This window comes from Papilio machaon, chromosome 19, assembly GCF_912999745.1.
Source record: "Papilio machaon chromosome 19, ilPapMach1.1, whole genome shotgun sequence".
NCBI classification, from domain to species: domain Eukaryota; kingdom Metazoa; phylum Arthropoda; class Insecta; order Lepidoptera; family Papilionidae; genus Papilio; species Papilio machaon.
The window spans coordinates 3718195-3736984 of NC_060004.1; the positions used below are offsets into that span (position 1 = coordinate 3718195).

Consider the following 18790-nt stretch of genomic DNA (forward strand, 5'->3'; position numbering starts at 1 on the left):
TATATATATATATATATATATATATATATATATATATATATATATGTCGACTCCTTAGCCGCTAGTTTACACACTAACCATATGTTAGTCAGCTCTGAACCGGTTCAAAAGTGCAACTCACATAAACTTGAACCATTAAGCTGCGGTTTAACAATTAAATTGGTAGCTCACAACTCATCGCGATGTATAACTATGTGAGTCGACGAGCCGCGAGCTGTCTGGTGACTAGCAGTTGGCAGCTCGAAACGATAATCATAACTCTATACAGGTTCAAATTGAGCTGAGCTGGAAGCCGGTTCACTTACCTGTATCACACGTGTGAACCGTGAGTTGAATTTTTGTTGAGATACTTATGTCTATTACACACTCTTTGGCCTTTAGTTTACATACTCTTTGATTAAGAGTCAGTCATTTGGTTTTTGACGCAACGTGTTATGTGTACGCGTCACCGTCAGTGTCACACAAGTGTCACAGTGAGTGGTTGTGGATTGTTTTGTTGTGATTTTTTTATTTCGTTACGAAATATTAAAATGTATTATATTAAATAACAGTTTTCCTCATTTTCCAACAACGGTGAATGAAACTAGTGACTTTTTCAAATATATTATTCGAATCCGTTTGATTGTTTCCGATATTATTCATTATAATACTTTTCTTACACCGAGCATATCTGTTTTTCATGATATGTTTACAAATTATATTTTTACAATTTGCACGAGAAGCAACAGACCCATAATGGCGTCATGCACTTGATCAGTTTAATGTTTTATTGAAATAATTAAGGATGTTCAAAATGCGTAAGAACGTACGAAGATTGACAATCATAACTGTTGCTCTAGTCACGACATGGTTCTTAGTATCTCACTTATCACTATTAGATGTCCCGACGTCAGCACCGCCACAACATAAAGTAGTAGATCTTGAAGATCGACTAGTTAAACTTCAGGTTAAAATGGATCAGCAATTATCTGATAGTAACAATTTGTTGGCTAAAGTGAAACAGCATTTAAAGAAAAATGCACACAGAGAAGTTAAGGAAATGATGGAGAATGATATAGATATTGAAGGTAAGTTTTCCGTTCTGAATTGGTTTCTCTTTATATATTTACTAGCTGTCCCCCGTGACTACTGTGATTTTAAAAAAACGTAATAAGTAGCCTATGTATTCTACCAGACTATGCTCTACCTCTCTGTCCATCAACAAACATCCATACATCCATCTAAACATTCACATTTATAATACTAGTAAGACTCTCCCTTATTCTTACATGTTTATGAATAATTCAACCAAACATTAAAACAAATTAGGTATTCACTATATTATGTATTAAATATAATGTGATCTGTTAAATGTTAAACAGTACCAACAAATTACTTTGTCTATTATAGTGATTGATTATATTTAGGCAAACAATATTGTTTACAAAAAAAGTTATAAAAATACGAATGTTCCGAAGGATGGATAGATGAATGTTTGTTTGATGGTATCTTTGGAATGGCTAAACAGATCTTGATAAAATTTGGCACATATTTAGAAAATAACCTGGAAGAACACATAGGCTACATATGAAGTTTTTTTTAATTTCCATGTTGACGGAGTCGCGGGCAAAAGCTATTGAAGGTAAAGAATTGTTACCACTGCTGGAAAAATTGCATAAAAACATAGGCATCTTGTAATTTTCCTACAAACAAGTAATGATATTAAAACAAAAACTATATCATAAAGGGGGAGGTCACAAAAGTTACCTCTGTTAATTTAGATTATCTGTTGAGGAAATTTATTTTCTACCCATTTTGGAAAAACGGCATTTTACCTCATTTATTTTATTGCTATAATGCAAGTAGCTACAAAACTTATCATAGTACATATTAGACATCATATTATCATACTTATCTTGGTACTTATAGACATACATTATAAATTATAGCTGTTATGAGAGTTTGGGGTACAGTATGCTGAGATATTCAATTCTAAGTGGGGAGCAAATTAAATTCTTTGACTGCACCTGTTTAAAATTGTTTTTTTAAATAAAAAGTTTCATCTTATTATCAAAACAAGTTCTATTTAAACTTTTCTATTACATTACATGAATAATTTTAACACAATCAGTGCTACCAAAAAAGAGTTGTAAGAGGTTGAGAGAGGGAACAAAAAATTATATGGAAGTAACATCATTTTTACAGCTATAAGATTGGAACTTATTTTTTTGTCTATTAATTTGATATAAATATATAATGACATTCAAAGTTTGTAAAAGTTTTACACTTGTAAGTGTAAAACAACAATAGAGGATGAAAGTTTGCATGGGAATATATAAGGTTTATGTGAATATTTTGTTAATTAAATAATTTTTCTTCTTGTTAAATGAATCAAGTGTGATATTGATTTAACTATTTATTGAATAGTTACTTAAAATACACGCATTAGAAAAAATAGTGTGCGTTATGGTTGCAAATACTTATTTCCAAAGGACAAATTGTTGCCAGCATAGGAAAAATTTTTACTATTTTAAATGTTGCCAATACTAAAACAAATTTTATGAGAAATAAATAAAAACAATTTAATAATTTATGTGAATTAAATGAACACTTCTAATTAATAATAATTAATTAGTATATTTTAAATGTTTAATGTATTAAATTAGCTGTGCCCGCAACTTCGTCTGCATGAAATACTGTCTTCTTATAGCATTTTTAGTTATTTAAGAATAAACTTAAACATAAAATGTTTTCAAATTTGGCTATAGGTTAAGCTATTGCCAAAGGTGGGCATTAACTCGTTAATCCGTTAATCGTTAATTAACGAAGTTAACATTTTCCTTAACGGATTAACTTTTAAGTTAAATTCAAAAAGTGTTAACGCTCTTGTTAACTTCCGTTAAATTCTACTTCCGTTAATTTAGTCCGTTAATTGTTACAATAGACACTTATTGACGTGTTGTCATTTTATTTAAATTTTGCAACAGGCTACATTCGTAAGTTCGGCTATGTTCGGCGACCGTCAGCGAGTCGAATGGTAAACGAGAACGAGAGAGAACGAGTGAGTGTGATGCATGTTATACAATACACCGAGCGGCCGGGATAGACGTGATCAAAAGAGTACCACAGAATCCTTGTTAGAAAATAGTGACGATTTAAACAAACTTACCTCTATCAAATATTCTGAAGTTTAGGCGCTAGACACCTTCAAAGTTTATTAATTATTTCACATTTACACAAATATCTCGAAAAGTCTTTATTACATTTTATTCACTTTATTACTTTTTTTAGAACAAGACTTTGTTATAAAATCAACATAAGGTTCGAAAACACTTTACTCTTAATACAATAATTGTTATATGTGAGACGCAAAATCGATTAAAAAAGATAAACTCTGCGTTGAATAGCAATCAAGATAATCGAGTGTGCATTACTCTTCAACATCGTACCTAAAATACAACTAAACTTTGTTGCAGACAAAATGTTTATTTTAATGTTGGAGTTTAAAGACAACAAAAAACATAAAAAAAAAATAGTTTATGGTTCATTTGAAAAAGCGTACAAATAGGACTTTTTTGTCATTGCGTAGATAAGAAACAAACAATGAAAAATAAATTTAAAAATTCGAAAGACGAAATGTGCACGCAATAAACGTTCCTCAAAAACAAAAGGGATTTAGGTGTTTATTACCGTCGTTTGTTTTTTTGGGGCTTCTTCATAGTCAACGAAAAATAATTTTAACAACAACAAAAATATGAACAAAGGATCAAATGGACAGCCGCACAGAGAATGCGATAACGAACTCGATGGATTTATGGCCCCAACCCTTCTAATGGTCGGGGATGCACGTGCGCTGCGCAAAGACAATAGCGAAGATAATTTGTTTGTTTACAAAAAAAAGTATACGACAAAACGAGAAAGAATGAGGAAAAAGATAAAATAATTATGTTAGTGAAATAATGTTAAACTGTGTTATACTAAATTTAATATATGAAATGTCGCCACAAGTGACCTTTACAAAAAGACATCGATTTTTTTACGTATATCGAAAGTTTATTTTAAAATTAATCGAATGTCGTTGAAAATAATTCAAAACATATTCTTACTAATTAACTATAACGATTTTATAGGTGAAAAGAAAGAGAGAAGACATCACCCGCGATCGGTTGTTTTCGTTATGTCGTGTAACTTATGCTCTATACACTGAGAGTAATTTAACTTGATTTAAACTATAACAATAGATCGGACGATAGATCATTAGATGATAGAAGTTATCGAAGGCATCTCAGTTGTATAGTTTGATGTGTTGAGATGTATCACTGGATTGGTTATATAGTTTATTTATTAATGTTATATGTAATAAGTTTCCTCTGATATTAGAAGTTTTATTAATAAATAAAAAGTACGTAAATATGATAAGTCTGTTCGTGGGCCCTTAGCTAAAATAAAATAAAAAAATATTACCAAATTATACATAAAATTAAATGTTCAGTTGTTGGAGTATGAGCAAATGAATATCCGGGTGCAAATAGTAACAGATAAATGTAAATACTGCACAAAAGTTTTGATTGTTTTTTTTAAATATTATCACATGTCTTACTGTTTAATAGAAAATTTATGTTGTCTAAATTTAGTTAGCTCTCTAATTCCGTGACGTCGGATTGTCAATAAAAAAATTGACTGAAAAAGTCAATTGTCCATCATTGTCAGTGTAGTATATAAGTGTGTGTAACTAGTGCATACTATGTCATTATTATGGTACAGGCATTAGTACATCGCTCCTATTGTCTAAATTATATTTTAGTATATTATATAACTAAACTATAGATAGGATTAGCGATCGCCCGAGATTTCGTAAGCGCAGTAAAAAAATAGCCTAAGTTCTATTGAAAGTCTCGACAAAATAGGTCCATATGATTCGGAGATTATTCATATGGCCATTTCCCGCTTGCGCCTTATACTCGTAATATAAACAAAAATTAACTTTAACTGTTAACTTTAACTTGCGTTAAATTTTCGTAAATTAAACGCTTTAACGATTAACGAAGTTAAATTTTTATTTAACGAATTAACGATTAACGAAGTTAACTTTTTGATTAACTGTGCCCACCTATGGCTATTGCATTTACTTTATTGTTTTGTTGGATGACTTTACTTATGTAAGAACTTGGTAGTAAATATTCAATAGTTGTGTAAAAGGCTAGGATTACTTATAAGTTAATTCTATTATGCTTAACACCTATTTATTTCTTGACAATTGAATTTGTAATAGTCACTGAAAAGTTAACTCCAGTAATTGTATAAAGGGAAAAATTGTTTACATTTATTGTTTTTTACACACTAAGGTGTTTTGATGAAATTTAAAGTCAGGTAATTTTTGCATTCATCATATTTATTGGGCTGAGGTAGGGCTAGTCACCCCTAACTTAGGGTAAGCTCCGAGCCCCTCAGTGGAGACGTATAGTGAGCTGATGATGAACGTATTACGATACGTACGTTTAAAACCAACGTAAATGTTAGAAAAGTTGAAGTTGATTGAGAAAAGTTTTTCCCCTATGTAATGGAAATTGCTTCGAATCGTAAAAAATAAATTGCGCTGATATTTTGCTATCAAGGTAAAAAGCGGTAAGCATACGCTACATAAATGTGAAATAATATTACCATGCCTCGTATCTAAATAAAAGAACAAAATATAATTAATGAATTATAAAATACGAGTACTATATAGATTTGCGGGTTAATTAAATCTTACTGTCGCAAACAGTTTGAGTCAATTTAGGATTAAGAAAACAATCCGTAACAGATCGCACTAGAAACTATTTACCCCGGTTTTTGTCGTCACCAACCTATCTTTCTCTACCCTTCCTTTTCAGTGTTACAGTCGAATGTATACGTGTTTCTGTAGGTATGTTTGATTTCCAATGCAAATATATACCAGTTATTATCAAAGCAGCTGTGTAATTGGCCATCTGTTTTGCCCCGCGATATGTGAACAATCGATGTAGCAGATACAAAGCATACATTATTTTTGTACATGAGACTATCGAAGCATTTCAAGTGTATTGAAGTTTTTTTTAAATAAATCTAAGTATATATGTTAAATATTAAAATATCTTGCAATAATATTATAATTTTTAGGAGCTTAATGATCAAGTATTAGCGTACTTACCTACCATAAAAATCGGTAACAATTCAAATACGCCTACGTACTTACTACATATTCGTAACTGTTACGAGAAGAATGTTTTGTTAGGGATAAATGAAGAGGTGGGAAGAGTATTCCAATGGGAATATAAGTTAGAATAATATAAACATCAGATGCAGACAAAAGCATCCATTCAAGCCAATTCTGCTAATGTTAATGTTATGTTGCGTTATAAGAGATTGAAGCTATTGTAGACGAATCGGAAACGTAAACCTCAAATAAAAGACACTTATTATTTTTTATGGGTACTCAGTTTAGATAACCAGATTTCATATCATACGAAGAGGATCAACATTGATTTATCTTACTGATATTATAAATGCGAATGTTTGGATAGATGGATCGATGTTTGTTTGAAGGTATCTCCGGAACGGCTCTACGGTTCTTGATGAAATATAGCATATGTGTATAAGATAGTCTGGAAGAACACATAGGCTACTAATTTCATTTTTTTACTAATTCCGCGCGGACGGAGCCGCGACAGCTAGTATTTACATAAATGTTGTAATTATTAAGACATGTGAAAACTTTTAGTTCACTTTCAGGTGCTTCGAATCCTATTCTGCCAGTACTCGTAATCGCATGCGATAGGATCACAGTGAAGCGTTGTCTAGACAGCTTAGTCAAGTTTAGACCCAGCAAGGAGACCTTCCCCATCATAATCAGTCAAGTAAGTCATAAATAAAACATAATAGTAAAAAGTTTTGTCATGTTACGTGGAATTGTTTGTTCCGTTCAAAAATTACTCGTCGTAAGGTGACTAAAACTATTCCTTGTCTACCCGTATATTGAGCCAAGCTTTATTGTTTAATCTACGTGTTCTATACATTTGATTGTCTTGTTGTGGATAATTATAATTCTATTAGAATGAAACCTTTTACCCTAAGGACGTAATATTTTTCTCTTCGTTCCTTGAAGATGTTGGATGTAAGTTATGCACCAATTAGATTGTATATCCTATCTTAATACCTATCCAAAGACTGTTTTAATGGAAGTATATACAAAAATGAGTTGATCGTCCTCTAAGTAAAAGATAATATTTTTTGATTGCTATTACGATTCTGAGATCGGTTTCATTTGAATTTAATAAATTACAAATGATAATTAACAATGTATAATAGTGCCTTTTGTAGGCAAAAATGGATTGAAATATATTATTGAGTTTGGACGTTTTTGTCTAATATGTTTTCAAATTCCATCACTTATAATCGCTTCACAAGGTAGTTGTGTGAGACAGGAAGTTTCACGAAAACATTACGACTGAGGTATTCCACATCGATGGTTCTAATTCCTATATTCAAATTTGTCGAATCGTGAATGTATTTAAACGGTGTTGTTTCCGGTTTCCTAGTAATTTACGTGAACGTCGTAATTATTCTTTTAATAATTTCCGAACATTTAAATATTTTACTATTGTTGCAAATTGCACAGACCTTTTTTGAACAGACATTTCATTTGTTGCTCGAGATTTGGCCTTCCTTAGTTAATATAAATTTATTAGCGTCTTATCTTATTAAAGCAAAACAATTCAGAATCACTTGTAAACATTTAGTAATGAGAAGTATAGGCTGCATAGACACTAAATGCAAAATAGGTATAATCCGGTTTCAAACGCTTATTATCAAAACAAGGATTTGCGTGATACCCAAGCTTGTGGCGTTTACATGACAAATACTGTTTGTTTACGTCGAATAATGTTTGCATGTTCTTCGACTATTGTTAAACACCGGTATTGTTTGACGCTTCACTTCGACTTCACCTAACTTCATACATGGATGTACGACATATGTAACTTTGTCTATTAACTACTGAGGATCATAAAGTGTTTATAAATATGTAAATATGACATACGTTTTTAGAACAAAAAAGACTTAGTCTTCCACCAAACTCTAATAAAATCCTGATATTTTTAATTGAATATAGTTTTAACATAGTAATGCGTCAATAATATTACCAATGGTTCTTCTGGAAAATTGCATTTTTTTGACTTACGATTGTGTTCGCGGCAGTGATAGTAGTACAGCTAAAAGTATATCCTCAGGATTGTGGGCACAACGCAACGTACCAAGTGATAAAGAGCTTCACTGAGATGGACCCCACCATCACAGTGGTGCAGCAGCCAGACCGCTCAGAGATACAGCTGCCGAGGGCCAAGGTTAAGTTCCGAGGGTACTACAAGATCGCCCGACATTACCGTTTCGCACTCAACCATGTATTTAATACCTTGGGACACAAAGCTGTTATTATTGTTGAAGGTTAGTATTACAAAGATTATAAAGGATGTTTATAACAATTGATTAAAATTATTTAAACATTCACACAAGAGACGTACTCTGCCTGTCACATACGCTTTGATATTTTAACTTTTTATAATGTTAAATCCAAAAATTGTAATTAAATTTTTGTTAAATTACAGATGACTTAGATATATCGCCAGATTTCTTTGAATATTTCTTGGGCACGTATCCTCTTCTTCTGAAAGATCCAAGTATATGGTGAGTTACTGTATATTACCAGCATAACGTATGGTTTATGCAGATTATATGATTTTAGAACCAAACATAAATTAGTACCCAGACGGATTCTCGACGCCGCCGCATTGTAGAAATGCGGCGGCATTTCTCCTATTCCATAAAAACACAGAAATAGATAAATAATCGCTTTTACGAAGTACTTCCCGTGTACATCAGGTGCGTGTCAGCTTGGAACGACAACGGCAAACGTGAAGTGATAGACATGTCGCGTCCGGAACTTCTACATCGTACAGACTTCTTCCCCGGCCTCGGGTGGATCCTGCGTAAAGACACCTGGGCACAACTAGAACCCAAATGGCCAGAAGCGTAAGTTCATATTAATTTAATGCTTTTAATTGTTATCAATGGTTACATTAAACTGATTCGATATTTGACCTCTGATCTTAAAACATGTTTATTAATTACAATATTTAGATTCTTCGATGACTGGCTGCGTGATCCAAAGAATACAGACGGTCGAGCCTGCATCAGACCAGAGATATCTCGCACCTATTCATTTGGAAAGGTAATATCACTACATCGATATTTAAAAGTAAAATAAACTCTATGACCAAAGCAATGACAAAATCAAATAGAGTATCCGTGACTAAAATATATTTATGTAATTATATTTATTCCAGGTGGGAGTGAGCAAGGGTCTGTTCTTCGACATGCATCTCCGATACATGCACCTTAACACTGAATTTGTCGAATTCACTAAACTCAACCTCACATATTTGCTCAAGGTAATAACTTCTCTCTGGTTCGCTCTGTATTGCCATATTGCTTGCTGTTCCTAAAACATTCACCATAGACAATTTGCGAATGAATTCCTTTGATTGCGATTTATTTGTAATAAAATTGTTTTATTTGAAAGGACGTGTACGACGAGACATTGATGTCTTCTGTGTACGGTTTGTCTGAGATGACGGCTGAGGAGGTGATATCTAGCGCTGGCTTGGAGCCGGTCAGAGTGCCATACTCCAATGCCAAGACTTACCAGAAGGCTGCCAAGAAACTCGGCCTTATGGAGGACTTTAGAGTAAGATTTGTAATCTTCTATATCTATATATAAAAAAGAAAGTCGTGTTAGTTACACTATTTATAACTCAAGATAGGTCGAACTGATTTAGCTGAAAATTGATGGGGAGGTAGCTTAGAACTAGGAGACGGACATAGGAACTTTTTTATCTTGTGTGCATTTCTTTTTATTTCGCGCGGACGAAGTCGCGGGTAAAAGCTAGTAATTAAACAAATATCACTTATGATAATGCATTTATAACTAAAACTGTGAAAAATGTGTGTCACCTCTCTTCGGTAAGCTCCGAGCTCTCTAGTGGGGATCTTATATGAGCTTACATTAATAAATCTAGGTTATTATGCATCGAAAGATTATTTTAAACAATTTTAGACTACATTCTAGGTTTATGATAATTTCTAACATTCTGTTGTATTCACAGAGCGGTATACCCCGTACGGCGTACATGGGTATTGTAACCTGCTTCATCCGCGGTCGCCGGGTCTACCTCGCACCCGACTACCCCTGGACCAAATACGACCCTGCGTGGGGGTAGCGGTCACTACCTAAAATAATATACCAAAAACACTATTGAGGTCATTATGAACCATTTCAAGTGATTTTTGTGTAACCAGTGACAAGACTTCAGAATGGCGCAATCCGCTAAGTGAGAGCCATAAACTAGAAATTGACAAGACTATAAATTAAATAATGGAGAGAATTTTGTTATGTGTTGTTTTGTTATTTACTATTATGTTTTATTTTTAATTGGTAAGGGTGCGTTCATAAAATACGTGAGATGTTTAAGAGGGCGAGGGGGTCGAGTCAAATCTCACCTAATCTTACGTTGGAGGGAGGGGGGGTCCCGGCAAATATCACGTATTTTTTTTTCTGAATGAAGCAAAAAAAAATTATACTATTTTGGTCCATTTAATCCAGATTGCTTAAGATTAAATCTTAAGCATACTCGTAATACGATTAAGATCATTCCCTAATTCGTTCAAAAAAATTATTTCATTTATATTATGAATGCCCCCTAAGTAAAATAGATATGCCAACATGTCTACTGTTTATTATCCTTTTTCTTTTTTTTTTATAGATTAAAATTTTATGTAGACTGAGAAAAAAAGTAATTAGACTAAATTAAATTACTTATTGTTGCTGTAGCCATATTAAAAAAGTGACATTTTTTTAAACTTATATTGGTATTATCTGTCCTGTATCCAAATGTATGAAAAATGTTTTTTAAATGTTGCCATGATAAGTATATGACTTTTATAAATATAAGGCTGTGAACGATTGCAAATAAAATATTGTTATGTCCTAATTTATATGTTTTTTTACAACAGTAATATTTTTAATCCAACAATAAGATATGAATAAAAAAAAACTATACCAGATTTCAAGATTTTACAACATATACGAAAACCGTTTGCAATAATTCATAATATAATATTTTTTTAAACTTATATAATTTATTTGTATATAACGTATCGTAACTTTATAATAAATTAAAATAAAATTAATAGTGAATTGTAATTGTCATTAATAATATATTATATGTGTAAATTATATAAAACTCTTATGTAAGCCGAAGTCCTTTTCACTACGTATCTTATTTTTACAGTTAGCACAAGACGTACCAACAATCAATGTAAATCTTGATATATTATTATTACGTCATCAAATACGTATTAAGTTATTGCTTACGAGTAGTAAATTATTACTCCTTGTAAGTTTTTGTTTTAGAAACATTGATACGGAAACAAATTACCATCCCACTCATTCCCATGTAAAAAATAGAGATGGAAATGTAATTTTATATAACTGTTTCATAGTACACTTACTATTTATCTATCTTACTAATATTATAAATGCGAATATTTAGATGGATGGATGGATGTTTGTTTGAAGGTATCTCCGAATCGGCTCAATGGATCTTGATGAAATTTGTCACAGATGTCGAACATAGTCTGGAAGAACACATAGGCTGCTTCTTACGTTTTCTTCTAATTCCGCGCGGACAGAGTCGAGGGCGATCGCTAGTATGAATATAAACTGAAAATAAAACTTAATATAATTTAAATATATTAAAATTGTGCGAATGTAATGTAAATAAATTGTAAGGTAACAAATTACATTATATTAATATCGTCTTCAGAATTTATGTAAATAGTTATTATATGTTTGTCACTCAAAAGTTATACAATTGTTCCTAACCAGTGGTCAGTAGAAAGCAAAAATATTTTAAGCGAATGATTTTAAATTTAAGAATTAAATAATTTAAATCGTCTTGCGCCATTTTGTGATTTTCTCAACAAGTTATTTATTTGAACAATAATTTTCAGCTTTAATATTAATTAAAAACAAGGTTCATCGTTTGAAAGTCGGTGATGATTTGCATGTTTATTTACATAACAAAAATGGTCCCGAACTATGAAACTGTTGGGAACCTTTGAGTTAAACTTTACTTATTGTATATATATTTGATTTGGAACAAGAGTACTCTTAAACACGACATGCTAACTAAATGCTGGTTACTATTCATATGAAAGCCAAAAAAAAAATAGATACCTTCCCGAAGTCTCTTTCGTTAAAGCGCATCAATTAATATTTTAATGATTAATTTCAACCACTGATCTGGGATATATTTTAGTAAAATTTAAGGCCATATTTATGCTTACTTTTTAGACAAAAAATGTATAGAATTAGACTATCATTAAAATAAAAAAGGACTCTCAATTTATTTTATAATATGAATCAAATAATTAGAGTAACATTTTAATGTGCAATATATTTTATGTTTTACAATAAATTGATGATAACTTGTGTGTCCCTTGAACCCTAATAGTTCAACATAAACCATCTTTATATTATTTAATAAGAAATGTGTAATTTCAATAACTATTTTTATTGATTTTTTTTCTATATTCCAATTGAATTGTTAACATTGCCTATGTTTTGTTTTGTTTCTTTGAATAGTATAAGTTACTTGTATATCAATTTGCGTACTTATAAAAAGTTAAATTTACATTGCTTTTTTGTATTTTGTATCACCCACAAAATTTTAAAACTGTAAGAATTGTTCTTTCAGCATGATTTTCAGCCTTTATCTTTTGAAGGGAAGCAAAGAAGCAGGAAGAAAAGGGAATACCAGAGAAAGTAGCAAGTTTATTTTATAAAACGAAACTTGACAAGTAAAACCAATTTCGTGTCTATAATATGCGTATCCAGTATTATTTTGTTTTAATTTGTTATTGCGTAAAAAAATACCATTTATCTATATCCAATCAGTATCTTATCTAATTTGATAATAATAGATATTTTGAACCAATTTCCCAATAGTTATAATAGGTGTTTTTAATTTACTTTTATAGCTTTGAATAACCTTGACTGTAGGTTTCCATTTCTGAAACATCTGTACAAAATCATGTAGTTATTTTAATTTCACAGAGCGAATGTAAGTGTGATATTATACTTTAATAATAACTCCTAACAAATAAAATATGTCCTTGAGAATACAATCAACATGCAGTTTTTTGAATGATAAGCGTCAGGGCATAAACTCGTTTGGTTTCAAAATATTGTAAACAAATGAATAGTGGAGTTAAGAAGGAATACACGTCTTAAATGATCATAAGCAACGAATATTTAAGTACTATTCACATAAATTGTTCCCAAAATGTTTAAAAATCACAATGTATATGATGGAACCAGGAATATAATTTACGAAGACGATGAGGTAAATAAAACCCCGACTACCCGAAATTACTAAAATGGCCTTAATTCATAACAAAGATAACCTTAAAACTTGTTCAACATTTTTTTCAGAGTATCGTTATAGAGGAAAAACTAAATTCCCAAGGACCACTTCATCTAGTGATCCCTAAAAAGAATATATCTGTATTATCTAATGCGCTGACAGATGATAAGAAACTTTTAGGTAATGTATGTTAGGACAAGTTATCCACTATTACGATATTAAGCCTTTGTATTTATTTTAGATAAATCTCGTTCTTTATTACCATATTTTAACGATACTTCTCTGTTTAGTCAACTTAAATTATTGAGTTTGAAGTTCAGATTAAGAACGAATTATGTAAGAAAATTCATAAACAATAACAAAGTTGCCATTTTAATAACATCTGTTTCAGGGCATCTTATTCTCGTAGCAAATAAAGTTGCTATACGAAGAGGTTTCGAGGGAAACTCTTATCAGATCACGATAAATGAAAATCCAAAATCTGGAAAGTTAAAATCTATTCATATAATTAGTAAAGTTTCTAAAGAAATTCTGTGGCCAATAACGCCAAACTCCAGATTGTGAAAAATTTATATTGTGTATATGTAAGCTGTAAATAAATGCTGAAAAAAATTGTTAATCATTTTACATATCCTAGGTATAACTTTCTTAAAACTTGAGTAACATTATTTTTCAATTTCGTATCGTATTCGTAACCATATCTGGTTTAGTAAAAAATACAGATAATGATCATGTTCTATGGTTGTTCTTATTCTTCATAGTCTTTGGTCAATTCTAGATTTTTTCTAGATTTTTTAAATACTTCATATTTATTCAGACTAGAGAACATTACAAATTTATATAGAAAATGGCAAGTGAGGTGGAATTAGCTCAGTCCGCTCTTCCAGGAGGCGATACTATCTTTGGCAAGATATTAAGAAAAGAAATACCTGCCAAATTTGTCTACGAAGATGATCAAGTAATTTTTAAGTTTTTTGTTATTTATTTAAACCATGTTTAATACTATCTGTTCCGCGAATACTTTTTGCACAAATCTCGCGATTTGTGAAATTATTGTGTGCCGGAGGAAAAATAGTAACCTAATATTTTTTAATTTCAAACAAATCAAAATGCAAAGAAATATTTTACGGTTGGTTCATGAGGTTGAAAAGATTACTTACACATACCTATTCTTTTAGGCTAGAGCCTTGAGCTGGAGCTTTGCCTTTTTCATATCTTTTACAATCTTGAAACCACTTTAAATTAGGCATTTGACCCTATACATTTCTACAGCCGATTTTCTGTATTTAACTTTCAGTGTGTAGCATTTCATGATGTGAACCCTCAAGCGCCTACTCACATCTTGGTGATTCCTAGAAAACCAATACCTCAACTGTCCAAAGCTTCTGATGAAGATGAGCAACTTCTAGGTAATTATCATTTAAACAATGTTCATCAAAAAAGCATTACATATTATAATAGAGAAAGAATTTTTGATCCAGAAAAGGATACTTTTATTTATTTATAAGTGTAAAGCCAATCTCCCATCATTTAACTGGGGTGAGTTAACCATATGTCAACAAAATAAAGATAACAATATAAGACATGAATTACTCATTAAAGATTAGATGAACCATAAATAAAAGCTTAAACCCAAGATAAAGGGTAAGATAATAAATAAGAGGTAGGAAAGTTTTATTGTCTTGTGCCTATAGATAAGATACTTTATGAGGTAAATTGTGATAAATTCATACATATAACTTCGTTTCAGGTCATCTTATGATTGCTGCTCGCAAAATTGCTGCTCAAGAAGGGCTTGGTGAAAGTGGTTTCCGAATTGTTATCAATGATGGGAAGAATGGTGCTCAGAGCGTCTACCATCTCCATCTTCATATCTTGGGAGGAAGGCAATTGCGCTGGCCTCCTGGTTAAGAGGAACAATTAAAAATTGATATTTAAAACTGTGAACAATGTTTTCTTTTTTTGCATTTCGTTATAAAGTTGGTTTTTAATTTCAGCAGACTGTTTTATTAACCTTCATCCTCGCACAAGCCTTATTTATTTTATTAGTTTTGTATTATTTTTTCAATATACAGGATTTTCAAAAGAATTTGTAATGAGATGGCAACTGCAACCAATCATACAATATTTTTAGATGACGTATGTAAATGTGCATTTGACTAAATTATTGTTTTTCTTTTGCATAAATAATTTGGCATTACAAAACATTTTTTTTAACCCTAAATATCGATTTAAATCGATAGAGCACAAAGCATCGAGTGGTAACGTTTTACTCGCATAATTCATTGTCATTCACTCAATCATTCAAAAGCCGTCGAAGTCGAATAAAAACACATTACAGTTGTTTACATATTGTTGTGGAGTTTGTCCTTGATCTTGCTACATTTGTTGATAAATAAGATACCAAAATGAGCGGAAATCTTGTAATTAACAATATATTTAGTGAATTTCAAAAAAGTCTCGATGAAGAACAAGAAATACGCGAGGTAACTTAATGTCAACAATAAATGCGCGGAAAATGTAACACATCTTTATAAATTTAATATGTTTTATGTCAAATCAACACGTTTGGGAGCTTTAAAATTGACAAATTAATACCATGAAAAACTTGTATCTATCACAATGCATCTAAAAGTTTCTGGTCCGTTTATAGGTTATCCGCAACATCTGTAAAGATGTTGATTCCATATATCGCGCTGTAACAACTATACTTCAAGTAATTCATTACAATGAGGATGGCAGTAAGTATAAGTGTATTATATTTGCACTGCTGTGTAAGCCTATTCTTCTGAATAATGAAATACAATTGTTGCCGTTCCTAATACTTATTTAACAACCTATCATAACAGAAAACAAAAATATTTAGGCTTTTTCCTTATTAGTTGTTTTCCTATTAAGGTGTAAATATTACAGTTGCTCCAGCTTGTCTTCAAGCGAGGGAGATGTTTGAGAAGGCCAGGGCTGGATATGCCAAGCTGAAGGATGCTGTACCACCCACTGATTACTACAAGTACAATTTCATCACTATACACAAGTTACAGTATTATGAGTGCAAGTAATTGATGGGCATGTATGAAGATGTATAAATGTAGAGTAGACAGAACTGTGCCAAATCAAAATATCTGCCTTTTATTACAGGTGTGTGTAATGTGAGAATGATTTAAATACATTTCCAGATACCAGGATCATTGGAGGTTCATGACTCAACGCTTTTGCTATTTGATCTCTCTAACAATTTGGCTTGAGAAAGGGATAATGGCCTCACATGAAACAGTAGCCGAGATACTTGGTAGTGAGTAGATTTTGTTTTTTCATATGACTTCTTTTTACTTACAATATTTTATATGAATTTTCTATGGAAAAAGCCTGGAAAAATTATATGAAATCTATGGCAGTAATTTCAAATTTTTACTCATAAAAATAAGAAACTGAATCTTTAAAATATTTTTAGTCAGTGCAATAGAAGAAAAAGAAGGTTTTCATCTTGACATTGAAGACTATTTGGTTGGACTTTTGAATTTGTGTTCCGAATTGGTAAGATTTTATTTAATATACCCATAATATTGTACATATTTAACATGTGTTCAGTTTTTTATGTTTATAATTCATTACAGTCACGACTTGCTGTGAACTCTGTCACTCGTGGTGACTACAACAGACCACTGCAAATATCCAAATTTGTGATGGAACTTAATGCAGGCTTCAGGTAATTTGGGTATATTCTAATGAAAAACTTCTCATTCATATAGACCTAGGTTATTTTTCTCCCATTTTTCCACAATATTTAGTACATACATAGGAAAAAGAAATAACCTATTTGGTTTCTTTTTTCCCCTGTTAAAAGTAGATGACACATTCTCAAAATTTTTTTGTAATTTGATGTCACAGATTTTTTCAGATAGTGATAATTTCACATCAGATGACTAACTTTTAATTGCCAACTTCACCAAATAAATATACAAAATATTACAGGTTACTGAATCTCAAGAATGACCATTTGCGGAAGCGATTCGACGCTCTGAAGTATGATGTGAAGAAAATAGAGGAAGTGGTATATGACCTGAGCATACGCGGCCTCCTGCCTAAGACTGAGCCTGAAGAAGTTGTTGCAGAAGCTTAGTTTATAAATATTATTATTTAAGCATAAAATTAATTATTCCAAATAGATTTAACTTTTTATTTTTATATTGCAAAGAAAATAACAAAAAAAAAAAAATTTTAGTTGAGATAATTTTCTGATCTTTTTGAACAGATTAAAAAGTTTGAAAATAGTTTCATTAGATTTTTAGTATACTGTATTTTCTAAATTAAACACATTTTATAACTGAGGAATCGTAAATCTTAAGCCTTATTCAATACAATAGGCAAATTCAAACATTTTAATACACATTAACTGTTTGCTGAATTTGAAGTTTTTTTTTAATTATAAATGTAATTTTTATATATAATCTGAGATCTTTTCAGTATTGAGTATTTGATAGACGTTTAGTAGAAGCAACACAAGCTTATATTATAGTTGGATTCTAAAAAAAAGTTTATTTCGGATTTTCGCAGAACGATTGAACGGTAGGTAGAACCACACAGCTATTTTGCAAAAGTGCTATAAGTTCCAACTCTATTTTTGGCATCAGCTCATTATTTGAGCTTTATTTCAATAAATATATGAAGTAAAATTCTGTTATGTTTAATTTCAGCCTCACGGTAATATAAAAAGATATTCAAGCTTGTTTTGGGATAACAATAGCAAGTAAAAATAAAACATCAAGTTATTTTAAACATATAATTGCATTAGCTTACCAACATATGACAGTTTTCAACATATCAACATGTTAATATGCAATGCAATTAAAAATATAATCACTGATTGCTTCAAGGGTAGAGATTTTGACATAGCTCAGATATATTCCACCAAAAATATGTAGTATATCATTTAGACATGAGATAACTATGAGATTATTACAGACCAGGTCACACAAGTTGTCTGACCTTACACGCATCACAGGTAAATCCTGGTATGTATTTTACAAAAGCATATAAAAGCATATTGTGGGGCTTAGCATGAATATTTGTGACATTCTACTGTGTACAGTGAATGTCAGTTATGTAATTGACATTTTAGTCGATTTTCACAAATATTCGTGCTAGGTCCACAGTTATAAGTAATATGAAATGATTGCTTGTTTTTTATGCATAATACTAAATCACATATAGTTCAAAATATTTCTAGTATCTAAAAAAGACAAGAAATGTTAAGTAACAAAACAAAAGAAAAAAAAATCACGTTTGAAGTTGTTTTAAATCCTTACAAATAA

The 18790-nt window shown here is 31.1% G+C and overlaps 4 protein-coding genes across 4 annotated transcripts; all 4 read left to right on the forward strand.

The window, feature by feature from the left end:
• Positions 1 to 456: 456 nt before the first annotated feature.
• LOC106715225 (alpha-1,3-mannosyl-glycoprotein 2-beta-N-acetylglucosaminyltransferase) lies at positions 457 to 10764 on the forward strand. Its single transcript, XM_014508460.2, has 9 exons — positions 457 to 1067; positions 6730 to 6854; positions 8226 to 8439; positions 8601 to 8679; positions 8875 to 9024; positions 9133 to 9223; positions 9339 to 9443; positions 9575 to 9739; positions 10158 to 10764. The coding sequence occupies exons 1-9, from the start codon at positions 785 to 787 to the stop codon at positions 10269 to 10271; spliced, it is 1326 nt and encodes a 441-aa protein (XP_014363946.2). The 5' UTR covers positions 457 to 784; the 3' UTR covers positions 10272 to 10764.
• A 2325-nt stretch (positions 10765 to 13089) lies between these two features.
• On the forward strand, positions 13090 to 14051 carry LOC106715266 (adenosine 5'-monophosphoramidase HINT1-like). The gene is made up of 3 exons (XM_014508511.2): positions 13090 to 13457; positions 13547 to 13658; positions 13870 to 14051. The coding sequence occupies exons 1-3, from the start codon at positions 13398 to 13400 to the stop codon at positions 14040 to 14042; spliced, it is 345 nt and encodes a 114-aa protein (XP_014363997.2). The 5' UTR covers positions 13090 to 13397; the 3' UTR covers positions 14043 to 14051.
• Positions 14052 to 14232: 181 nt separating this feature from the next.
• LOC106715254 (adenosine 5'-monophosphoramidase HINT1) lies at positions 14233 to 15421 on the forward strand. The gene is made up of 3 exons (XM_014508496.2): positions 14233 to 14436; positions 14776 to 14887; positions 15229 to 15421. Exons 1-3 carry the CDS (start codon positions 14326 to 14328, stop codon positions 15387 to 15389), a joined length of 384 nt encoding a protein of 127 aa, XP_014363982.2. The 5' UTR covers positions 14233 to 14325; the 3' UTR covers positions 15390 to 15421.
• Positions 15422 to 15795: 374 nt separating this feature from the next.
• On the forward strand, positions 15796 to 17613 carry LOC106715247 (translin). Its single transcript, XM_014508489.2, has 7 exons — positions 15796 to 15964; positions 16132 to 16219; positions 16392 to 16488; positions 16655 to 16770; positions 16930 to 17012; positions 17093 to 17184; positions 17451 to 17613. The coding sequence occupies exons 1-7, from the start codon at positions 15887 to 15889 to the stop codon at positions 17596 to 17598; spliced, it is 702 nt and encodes a 233-aa protein (XP_014363975.1). The 5' UTR covers positions 15796 to 15886; the 3' UTR covers positions 17599 to 17613.
• Positions 17614 to 18790: the final 1177 nt, after the last annotated feature.

Excerpts from the sequence above, each read along its gene's own strand:
- LOC106715225 (XM_014508460.2), top strand. The coding sequence starts at position 785 with ATGTTCAAAATGCGTAAGAACGTACGAAGATTGACAATCATAACTGTT. Across the intron at positions 6,855-8,225 it reads TCCCCATCATAATCAGTCAA|GATTGTGGGCACAACGCAAC; the intron begins GTAAGTCATAAA and ends GTATATCCTCAG. Across the intron at positions 9,740-10,157 it reads GCCTTATGGAGGACTTTAGA|AGCGGTATACCCCGTACGGC; the intron begins GTAAGATTTGTA and ends TTGTATTCACAG.
- LOC106715266 (XM_014508511.2), top strand. The coding sequence starts at position 13,398 with ATGTTTAAAAATCACAATGTATATGATGGAACCAGGAATATAATTTAC. Across the intron at positions 13,458-13,546 it reads TAATTTACGAAGACGATGAG|AGTATCGTTATAGAGGAAAA; the intron begins GTAAATAAAACC and ends CATTTTTTTCAG. Across the intron at positions 13,659-13,869 it reads AGATGATAAGAAACTTTTAG|GGCATCTTATTCTCGTAGCA; the intron begins GTAATGTATGTT and ends CATCTGTTTCAG.
- LOC106715254 (XM_014508496.2), top strand. The coding sequence starts at position 14,326 with ATGGCAAGTGAGGTGGAATTAGCTCAGTCCGCTCTTCCAGGAGGCGAT. Across the intron at positions 14,437-14,775 it reads TTGTCTACGAAGATGATCAA|TGTGTAGCATTTCATGATGT; the intron begins GTAATTTTTAAG and ends TTTAACTTTCAG. Across the intron at positions 14,888-15,228 it reads TGAAGATGAGCAACTTCTAG|GTCATCTTATGATTGCTGCT; the intron begins GTAATTATCATT and ends ACTTCGTTTCAG.
- LOC106715247 (XM_014508489.2), top strand. The coding sequence starts at position 15,887 with ATGAGCGGAAATCTTGTAATTAACAATATATTTAGTGAATTTCAAAAA. Across the intron at positions 16,489-16,654 it reads CCACCCACTGATTACTACAA|ATACCAGGATCATTGGAGGT; the intron begins GTACAATTTCAT and ends ATACATTTCCAG. Across the intron at positions 16,771-16,929 it reads AGTAGCCGAGATACTTGGTA|TCAGTGCAATAGAAGAAAAA; the intron begins GTGAGTAGATTT and ends AAATATTTTTAG.